At 49.3% G+C, this 10,625-nt stretch overlaps 1 protein-coding gene across 1 annotated transcript; it reads right to left on the minus strand.

Moving 5' to 3' along the window:
* Positions 1-1,338: 1,338 nt before the first annotated feature.
* LOC119224621 (transmembrane protein 132C) lies at positions 1,339-10,078 on the minus strand. The gene is given in 11 exon segments (XM_062560714.1): positions 1,339-1,960; positions 2,049-2,308; positions 2,485-2,542; positions 2,544-2,803; positions 2,923-3,051; positions 4,691-4,819; positions 4,892-4,953; positions 6,756-6,837; positions 7,027-7,158; positions 7,390-7,453; positions 9,828-10,078. Coding segments are annotated over 11 exon segments (2,028 nt in total). The 3' UTR covers positions 1,339-1,359.
* Between the last annotated feature and the right edge of the window lie 547 nt (positions 10,079-10,625).

Below are 10,625 nucleotides of genomic sequence, written 5' to 3' on the forward strand. Positions count from 1 at the left end.
CCTTTTTTGTTTTTTTGATTTCTCGTCATGACTCGTCACCTGAGCTTAACGAAGGTGAGGCGACCTCGGCCTGTTCGGCCTCCTTCATTCCTCTTGTGTGCTTCCATTCACCGGCGGCTCTACGGTGTCTTTCGCTTCGTTCCGTTCAACCCTCACCCTCTCAAATGTTAATTTAAATAAATAGATCTTCCGGAGGAAGAAAATAATAATCACAAAATCCTTAAAACCGTAATAAACTTAAGGGGGAAAAAAAAAGCTAATCAAAACGTTCTATTAATCAAAACGGACAAACGAAAGAGAGACCAAACGAAAGAGAAACCAAACGAAAGAGAGACCAAACGAAAGAGAAACCAAACGAAACGTCTCGTGAACCCGCGTGTCCTCGTGAGACACCGAGTTGCTCTCCATGGTCCTTAGCAGGTTGCGTTTCCCTCCATTGATGATCGCGTTGGCTCCACGTCACGCTGCAGGTAGCTTCGCTGCGTCTGGCTGCGTTCACGCTTCCTGTTTTAAATAAAGCGTTCCCGTCGGGGCGACACAAGACGCCTCAGTCCCCCTCAGTTGGTTTACAGACAGTGTTTCACAGTATTTCGCTGTGTCCAATCAAAGACGAGGAGAGGGGGGCCAGGGGGAGATGCGATTGGTTCTCAATACGCTTGAAGGTTTCACAAAACAGGAGGTGAGCCTGAAATATGGCTGATGTCCTCTTCTGTTTGTAATTGTGCAAATTTAAATGCCTCTGTTTTGGATCCGAGGGAGAAATTGTCTTTTGTTTTTTCATGTCCTCTTCCAGCTCTTGTCACATTCTGCTGCTCGAGGAGAGCGCTGAATGGCAGCTCCCACGGGGGCCCCCGAATTTTGTGTAATGTACTTATATATTAATATATGTATATATATTACATTTCACGTACAGTACGAGCCAAAAGCACATGATAGAACAAGAACAGAAAGATCGGATCTGTGAAGCTCAACTAATCTTAACTGATCATAATCACTAATTAAGCAGTAAAAAAAAAAAAAAAACACTTCAGAAATGAGGTTGTCGTCACCCCGTTGAAACGTGAGGGGGTTTGATACCGTTGTCCGATACCCTGCTCAATGGGTCGCGTTCACTAACCAATAGGGACGGTTCTTGTTTTCACCACTATTAATAAAAACAAACTCATGGTTATAATCGTTATTGTTTGCTACCATTGCTTTGTGGGGTGAGCGTGCGATGCCAGAATGCTCTTCTCATGTCCCCTGCCCCCCCTCCCTCCCTTCATCCATTGCAAAGGCATCACAGGTGAATTGTACTCATTGTCCCCGTCCTCTGCCCCCCCCCCCCACCCCCCCATGTCTCAGTGTCTCTCCCACCAGTCACAGATTGTCTTGTAGCCTCTCCATGTAGGTTCTGATTTCAGACTGACCCAGGTCCATATCCTGGCACACCCACTTGATGTCATCCTCGCTCCCATTGGTCGCCAGCACTGAGGGCTTGGCGTACGGGCCGCCGCCGCCCGAATTATCGGCGGGCAGAACGGTGGCGAAGGACGTGAACTGGACGCGCTTGCGCTTGGCGGCGGCGGCCACCGCGGCGGCGGCCGTGACCCTGGGGGAGTTGTTGAGGCGCTCCGCTTGGCCAGCGGCGCTCTTGCCCCCGGCGGGGATCGCCGGCAGGCACTGGTGCGGTTCGGACGCCGACCTGGGCAGGGTCTGCCCGCGGGCGACGCCCCGGTGGCCGCCGGCGCGGACGGCGCCCATCGCCGAGGCGGCGCCGGCCCCGTTCAGCAGGTACTTGCTCTCCTCGTACCCTCCCTCGTGGCGGTCGATGGCGGTGGTGCACTCGTCCGGCGGCCCGCCCTGGCAGTGGTCCGAGTGGTCCGCCAGGAGGTCGGCCTCGTTCCCGAGCCACACCCAGTCGTGGGCGTGGTTCATGTTGTCGCCGGCCTCCAGCGCCGGGACCTGCTTGTGGCGGTACCTGCAGGGAGAACGGGCAAGACGGCGTCAGCGGCTCCAGCCCCCGGGGGTGGTGTTAATGGGTGGAGGCTTTAATAATCATTTTTTACCTGAAGGCGAAACTGACGCAGTTGATGAGGAAGACCAGTATGGCCAGGCAGAACACCCCCAACAGGGCGTACATTCCGATCTCCAGGTCCGTCAGCCCTCTGCTGGTCTGGGTCAGCTCCCCGTCCCCGGTGCCCGGTACCTCCACTTGTGCCGGGTAGCTACTGCCCCCCCCTCCGCCCCGGCTGCTGCTGCTGCTGCCGCCGTCGGCTTTGCCTCCCGAGGCCCGGTGGGTCACTGTGCTCTTGGTCGTTGTGCTAACCTGATTGGTGGGAAAATACATTCCTATTCTCGTCATTCATGATTGCGTTTTTGGATTCTTTATGGAATTTTGCGATTGATGATTTTCGTTAATGCAGAAAAATGTTGAATAAAACAGAGAGGGACATGAAATGGATCATGATGAACACATCAAAACTATGGAGTGATATTTCTCACCTTCCTCATGGCTCCCTCCTCTCGATCAGCTGCGGCGCCGTTGGGCTTCCACTCGCCGTCCTTCTCTTGGTGCACGCTGCTGCTGCTGCTGCTGCTGCTGCTGGTGCTGCTGTTGTTGTCCCCCCCCCCCTCCCCCGCCTCGACCCGCGGCGCCGGCGTCTTCGCCGGCGTCTGCGAACCTCACCGTCACGCTGCCCACGCCGGAAGCCAGCACGCTCTTCCTTTTGGACTTCTGGCAGGTCTCGGCGATGATCATCTCCACGCGGACCAGCGCCCCCTGCCCGTCGCCCTCCGCCACTACGAGAGGCCAGTGTTGCTCCTGACAACGCAGAAGGGGGGAGGGGGGGGGGTGCACAACACTCGCTGTCAAACACGGCGTCCGTCACGCATTCCGCCGGTGGGGGGGGGGGGGGGGGGAAACGGCCGATTGGCGAGCACCTGATTGGCGACGGAGACGACGGCGTCGTCCAACGACACCACGGCGAGGAGGAAGTCCTTTGGGTCGTAGACGTCCAGCGGCGTCACCGAGCCGTCGCTGTACTGGATCCAGGCGCTGACCGCCGCCTCCTGGAGGGAAAGAGACGAGAAGCTGAGATGAAAAGTCGCATTCAGACCGATTTCACTTCGGGGCGATGTTTGTTTGTCAGTAATCTGATCCTTTTTTTTTTGTGGAAAGTGAAAAAAGAAGATTTCATGCAAATAACGGGGTTACGTTGGTGGCACAGAGGACTCTGCATCTACATAGAATCTACATGTACAGTTCCACCTATTAAAGAGAGATTAAACAATCCACCAATGAAGAAAATGATAATTGAAAACTAACCACTTCTCTGAACTTTTTGCTTTTTTTTTCCAGTCTCCATCTCTTTTACAAATACTTGCAAGATAAATATATATATATATATATATATATATATTTTGGTCTTCTTCCAGCAGCAGCAGAGTTCAGCAGAGAAAGTGGTCCAGTGATCAAACTCTGCTTTCTTTAATCAGAACACAGAAACGAGTAGTACAAAGGTGATTAGGCGTCAGGATCAACTCCCTTTAATTTCACCTTTAATGGTTTTTCCTTACCTCTGGCATTGCCTCAGCGAGCCCCCGGACCCCCCCCCCCCTCCATCCCACCCAATCTGTTTTATTCTTTCTCCTGCTCGCTTTCCTCTCCACAGTCAATCATCCTTCCACAGGTGAAGGATGTCGATAAAAACACACCGATGGGAAAATAAATGAATGTTTGAATAAATGGCAATATCAAGATCTGTGTTCTCATCGTAATGAGCGGCCTCTCGTCCAATTAGCCCTCGGAACGGAAATGATAATGTGGGGGGTTGTTAAATGGAAATGAAGGTGTGTGTGGGGGGGGGGGATAATAGTTTAAATAACCCTCAGCAATGTGAGAGGAGAATCAAGGAGAGCTTGTAAGGTAGCAATATATAATCCGTGTGCATGTGTATTTTCATGCTGTAGATAAGGAAGTGCAAAATCACGTGAAAACTAAATATGATTTAGAGGAAATAGAAAAACAGCATTCATAGAAAACTAGCGGCCTTCTGTGCGGTTGTGACTATCAATAAAGAGCACTGTTATCTAAACTGTGCTGAAGCCTGGGAGCTCCGCTCTGCTAATTACAAACTGATTATAGGAGCGATAGAAGTGATGTGTTGTGATGTGAGAATTACTGTTTAACCGCCATGATTACAACCTTCAGGGTACTGCTGTGCACGTGGGACGTAGTCCATCCGTGTGTGTGTGTGTGTCTGTGTGTGTGTGCAACACTGTCAGGTTGTGTATGTGGGCTACTCGTGGGTCTGCGTGTGCGTTTACATTAATTCTCATATTATAATATGATATTATTATATTAATGATTTCTGTCATCTGAAATGCAGATATTGTTTTTCAAAACCAGGGATGCTTTCTTGATAGTTAATGGTAATGAAGGCCAGTCTCCGTCCTGACATTAAGAGAGAAAACATTTTTGGGATATGTCGTTGTCCGGTTTTTTTCACAACAAACAATATAGACACATTAAACATGTAAACCTTACGAGGCAACTTCTTCACCACAAACATTCTGTTTGCCTGCTGAGGTGAAATAAGTCATCGAGGAGAAATGGGAGGGACAGAATGCATCGAGCAGCCAATCAAACCTCACGGACCCTTTTCGTGAGACTCTGTGAAGGTGTTTGAGGGCCTTTGGTTCCTCCCACCTGTTTGTGTGTGTGCAGCAGCTCCGTGGCCGTGGTCGTCAGCTGTATGGCTTGGTTATTTCCAGGACTTCCTGTCATACTGAGGGAAAGAGACGCCACCAGCTGGACGCCCATGTCAGTAATGGTGACCTGGACCGAAAGAAGACAATATCATAACAAACGCCGGTAGGAGGGACCTTCATACTAAGGTGCTGCTTTTACCTTGTCATCCAACACAGTCACAGTCTTTTCTGCCAGGATGGAGTCGACAGCGGGGACAGAACCTGCGAGCGAAGGTAAGATGATGGACAGATGGATCTGCGTTATAAGAGTTGCAGCCGGGTCGACGGACGCGCCAAGCAGATCTCATCCATGTAAATCTCTCACTCGCAAATAGCATCAGCGCAAAAAACGGGAACAAAAAGATCCCGTTTGGTCGCGCTGCATTAGTAAAAGTCAAAATTCCAGAAGGAGCTGCGTTAAAGCAGCGTTTGTAGTTGTCGCGGCAACGGCCGGCGCGCGGCGGTTGCCGGTGAGGCGCGTGGCGTTGCCAGAGGGGGGAGGCGAGAGCGGCCGGGACGCGCTGGTGCTCAGGGCCAAACAGACACTGTTTCCTGTTAAAGCCTCTCTCTGACGCACAATGTAACACACGTTCAGTGGTGGAATCACACACACACACAAACAAACAAAACACACAATCCGCCCCCAACCGAGACAATTTGGTAAAGACAAAGAAGGAGGCCTTAAAGACCCGAATGAACTGAAAGGAGCCGGCGAGAGAGAGAGAGAGAGAGGAGCGAAACGGAGGAGGTGTCAGCGAGCGAGTGACAAATAGAGGAGGACAGAGAGAGGGGGGGGGGGGGGGGGGGGGGGGGGGCGAGAGAGAGAAGGAGCGCGACAGAGATTGAGGTACAGATGGAGAGAGAGAGGGGGGGAGCAGCGGGCACTCTCTGATGGAGATTAGGAGCGCCGAGCTGTAGTGCGCTCCTCCGCCCGGCGACGGGGAGGACAGGCCCGATCTGATTGGTGTACAAAGAAAATCTCTCAGTGAACGTGTCGGGGCGTCAAACTCAATCCCGGCCTCGGCCCGGCTAACAAAACGCAGTGATTGACAGCTACGGGATTGCTCTTCGAGACAGGCAGAGAATAGGAGGGCGAAAGGGAGAGACCGGAGGGGGGGGGGGGGGAGAGGGAGAGCGCGAGAGAAGGGGGGGGGAGGAGAAGAAGAGGCGAGACTCAAGGGGGAGGGAGCTGGGGGGGGGGGGGTAAAATTGAAATGTCAAACTATCAAATGACGGCTGTCGACTCTGCCTGGTTAAAGTTTCTCTCCTGGCTCCCCAAAAAAACACCACATCTGGCTGCATGTGTGTGTGTGTGTGTGTGTGCATGCAGCAACCGCAAACGGATGCACTCTAACAAACGGAACACACTCTATAGCTGTCTGAATCCCGGAGACTCGTATGCACAACACCCCCCCCTCCCCCCCCCCCCCCCCCCCACATCGGAGCCATCACTCAAATGAAAAGCACTGAGACACGAGTGGGACCATTCCAAAGCACACGGTTGTGTTGTAACAGCGCGGCGGAAACACGATAAAAACCTGCAGTGGCCGTGACTGCGAGGCACCTGGTTGGTTGGCCACGGCGAGACGTCAGAGCCAAAATCCCACAGCGAGTTGTGGCTGATTGCGTAATGGGCTAGCGGGCGAGGAATGACGAGGGGATCGTCGCGTTTACGTCACTCGTGTGCTTTTTGGCTGCAGTTTGAGCGTCTTTCTCCAGACTTCTTGTCCCGGGAGGAGATTAATGCAACGTCAAGGTGTTTGGTAATCTCTAAAAGGCTATTTGAACACCAATTATTTCATGCTTTATCTTTGGAACAGCGCTTTTTGGTTCTGGATTTAATAGAGAAATAAAAGTGACACGGTTTTAAAGCACGATTTTTCAAATGTCTCGGGCCTTTTCATATTTCATTCTCAGGTTTATATTTACACTGCTTTAATTACGCCGATGGGTTATAGAGTCACAAAGTTATAAACGATGGAGCTGGATGCCTTGTGCAGGGAGGAGAGTAGAAGACAGGGTACAGACCTGTATTGTAGTAATGCCCAGGTCCCGCCCCATCAGGATCCGTCCGTCTATCAATCTGGCAATGCGAGGATCTTCTACCTGTGGAACACAGAAACAATCTGTAAAACAGTACTAATTTGTTGAGGATTAATGTGTGGAACAAGTTTACAAATTTTAAGCAAAATCATCTATTTCTGTCAAAATAACCCCACTCTCAATGTGCGACGTAGTGGATTTTTTTTCTTCACATGTGTGTGTGTGTACATGTGAGCGTTGGTGTGTGCCTACTTTTAGCTGGTCCAAGACCAAGTGAGTGATATCAGCTTGCCAGTCAGCACCCAACATGAAGACCATCTCTCCTCCGGGGTCAGAGGGTTCGGCCACAAAATGGGTGAGGACCCGCACCAAGGCATACTGGTACTGAAAAGGTTGAGAGAGAGAAAGGTTAGACTCTGATCCTACACCAACTCGAAGGAGCCAAAGACAGTAAAATGCGTAACATCCTACACCAACTGCAGCAGAGCATCACACACTGAAGCCAGGCCCAGTAAGAGGAGGGTTCATTTTCGCGGCCTCTCGGGGATATTGACGTTGAGGAAAAGGATTAAAGTCTCTTTAACAGTGTGCTATGAAACCCAAATGAAAGAATACCTGCAGGGCACAGCCTTTGCCCTTCCTCTCATCGTCCTCGTCATCTTCACTGTCCCTGGTAGGTCTGGGAGGAAAAGAGAGAAATGAGACGGAGAGCGAATGAGATTATCTGGTAATTAAATGCCATTTTAATACTCCAGGTATAATCTCCGCTCCGGGTTAAAAAAAGACACTCTGTAAGACTCTTAAAGTTCTTTAGCTGTACCGTGTGCGTTTATTGGAATAACCTGAGTGAAAGGCGCCTTTTTTCTTTGGTTTCTAACCTGGGTGGGTTTTTTCCTACAGTTTCCCCCAATAAACTTCACCTCGAAAACATCACATACTTTTTGATTTGGGTTTAAAAGAGAATTAATGCACCAAGTTCCCATATAGTGTGTTTAATCTCAGTGTCTATCAGCATCGCTACGCAGACGACACACCGCTCTATATTTCATTGTGTCCAAAAATTGAATCTACGTTTCTATGCACGACTCAAAACATCTTTCAAAAGATTACATTTTAGTTTAGTTTTTTAAACGGACACCTGCAAAACAGCTTTAAGTTGTTTTTTTTATTTGTAAATACTAATGTTTATAAGTTAGTACGGCAGTCGCAATGTGATGTATTAATAGGATGGTATATAAAATATACAATAAAAGGCACACGACTATCTCTGTGTTCCATAAGTGTGAAAACCCGGGAACATTACACGAATCCTGTTTGTGTCCCTCAGGTGTTTTAGTTGCACATGTGTCCGTGTGAGAATGTGTGTTTCACTTAGTGAGATATTGCTGTAAGGGAGAGGAAGGTGTGTGTCGGTGGCCGCGCGCGCGCGCACACACACGCGCGCCCGCGTCGGTGGCAATTTGAGCAAAATTGAAAAATAGGTCCAGCGGAAAAGAAAGGAAGGCCGGCAAGATGGGGAATAGAAGTCTCAGACACACAAAAATGAACACACACGTACTACTATGAGAAAAAAAAAAAAACACACACACACACACGGCCTCGAAACTCAGTGACTCTGCATTAATCTGAGTTGGAAGATTTGCATTTGAATGCAGCAACTTCTTGCTCAAACATCCCTTCTCCACGCTGAGGTGTGCTGAAGCTAAACCCAAATTTAGGCAGTAGGTTTTGGTCACATGCTTGGTGCGCTGCGACGTCACAACTCCCTTCTCGGAGGAAACACACAGGGTGAGGTGTTATTCTGTTGAAATATTCCATCGGATGATGCAAACACAAAAAGGACAATAAAAGGAAATCCAGGCTCAAAAGACACCTCAAAAGAACTTCTGCCTCCCGCCAAGGCTCATTGATGTTCGAATATTCATATTTTATTCATAGAAATCTAAATACACAGGGAACGGCAATCACAAGTTACAGGTACCACATATTTTCAAAGTCAAATATGTGCTAGTCTCCACATATCATATGCGCTTTTTTTCTGGATTTGCAGGATCTTAATCCATAAAATATGAGTATTTTTTATTATACTCGTCGCTTAAATTCACACAATTCAAGAGTTCAATAAGAATAGTTACATTTTAGAGCTTCCCACAATGCATTTTGAGTGTAGTCCATTTCTTACTGCGGGGTCAACGACTACAGTGTCAGATAATAGTCCGTCCTCCATTCCGTCTCTCTCTATATATTTTTATGCCTTTCCTTTTCTTATATTGGAAAAACAAACACAAAACAGTGGACAAACGTGTGCACGCTCACAAACACACACAAAGACACTGCCCCATGGTTTTTGACACAAGCCGACGCTCACAGACCAACACCCTGGAACTGACGAGCCCTCTCGCATCGTCTCCCCTTTAAGAATGCGTGTATGTGTGTGTGTGCGTGTGTGTGTGTGTTTGTTGACTGAATGCTTCATTCAGTGCCGATGATGCTAAAGCCATAATGCGTGTCATCAGTACAGCCGGGCAGGCCCTCGACCTAATGGGAAATCACAGACAGGCTGCAGAGATATGTGCTCTCAACGCCTCCATTCAATAAGCACTACATCAGAGGCACATGCACGTACCAAAACACACAGGCACCCCCCCCCCCTCCCACACACACACACATAAAAACAAAAGACACACTCATTCAGTCCTGCATGGCCTCGCTTCATTCTTTCTTTTCTCTCTGCTCTTGTGGGTTTGGAGCCACCGGCTGGAAAGTGCTTTCGACATCAAAACTATTCCTTGTATTTTTACATAGTTCTTAAGAAAATAACTACATTTACTATTTATCATTATGTTACATCACATGTCATTTGGCTGACGCTTTTATCCAAAGCCTGGGGACCAATCAGGGGTTGGGTGTCTTGCTCAGGGACACTTCAATGTGGCACATGGGGCAGCCCGGGATTTGAACTGACGACCTTTGCGGTTCCCGGCGCACCACGCTAGTCCATGCAACCTCAATGCAACTGTCCACCTTTTTTAGGTATTTTAGGGGCATTTTACCTCTTGTTGGTGACGATGGGCACCCGCCAGCCTTTGACCTGGCTCAGCTCAGTGTCCGACACGTCGATCTGCAGGGGGAGCTTGGGCACCCACACGGTGAGCTGCAGCTGAGCCGAGAGGTGGAGGTAGGTGAAGTTGACCGCCAGAGACTGCCGGCCGCGCATTTCTTTGCCGTTCACCAAGACCTGGTCACAGTTTGAGGAGACCTGGAGCGGGGAGAGGGGGGGGGGGGGAGTTGGAGTTTGGCACATTGTGCACGCAGAGTCTGACATTTGCGAGGGACCCCGCGTGGACCCGACGTGGGACACTGCAGCAGAAACAGATGCAGCCCCCCTGTGGTGCATTCCTTGAGCCCAGCATGGAGCGGGCTTTCATTGGAACATTTCGTGCTCTTGCAGCCAGTGATATTGCTTACACTTTGATTTGTGCTGTAAAGCACTTTGGAAAACTGTTTTTCAAAAGGTTAATAATATGCTTCTGTATACCGGAGGCATTGGTGGCATTTCGGGTTTGTGAACGCCCAAATACCTCATGTAACCTCCACCAAATGTCTTAAATGGGCAATATTCTGAAACTAGTTAATCACATTCATTTTAAACCCATTAGCATAATAACATGCTTTGAACATACAAAGCCACACGCGAGTATCGCCAACCTTTGCACTGCGTTTTTAAACTGTGTGCCAATGGAAAAAAAGGGGATCCGTCCCTTAAATATGAAAAGGGCCACAGCGCACAAAGAAAACAGGGCCATTTCAATCCTGCACTGACTTAAGTTAGAGGCCAGCAGTCATCAAAT

The sequence above is a fragment of the Pungitius pungitius genome, unplaced genomic scaffold, assembly GCF_949316345.1.
Source record: "Pungitius pungitius unplaced genomic scaffold, fPunPun2.1 scaffold_68, whole genome shotgun sequence".
Lineage (NCBI taxonomy): Eukaryota > Metazoa > Chordata > Actinopteri > Perciformes > Gasterosteidae > Pungitius > Pungitius pungitius.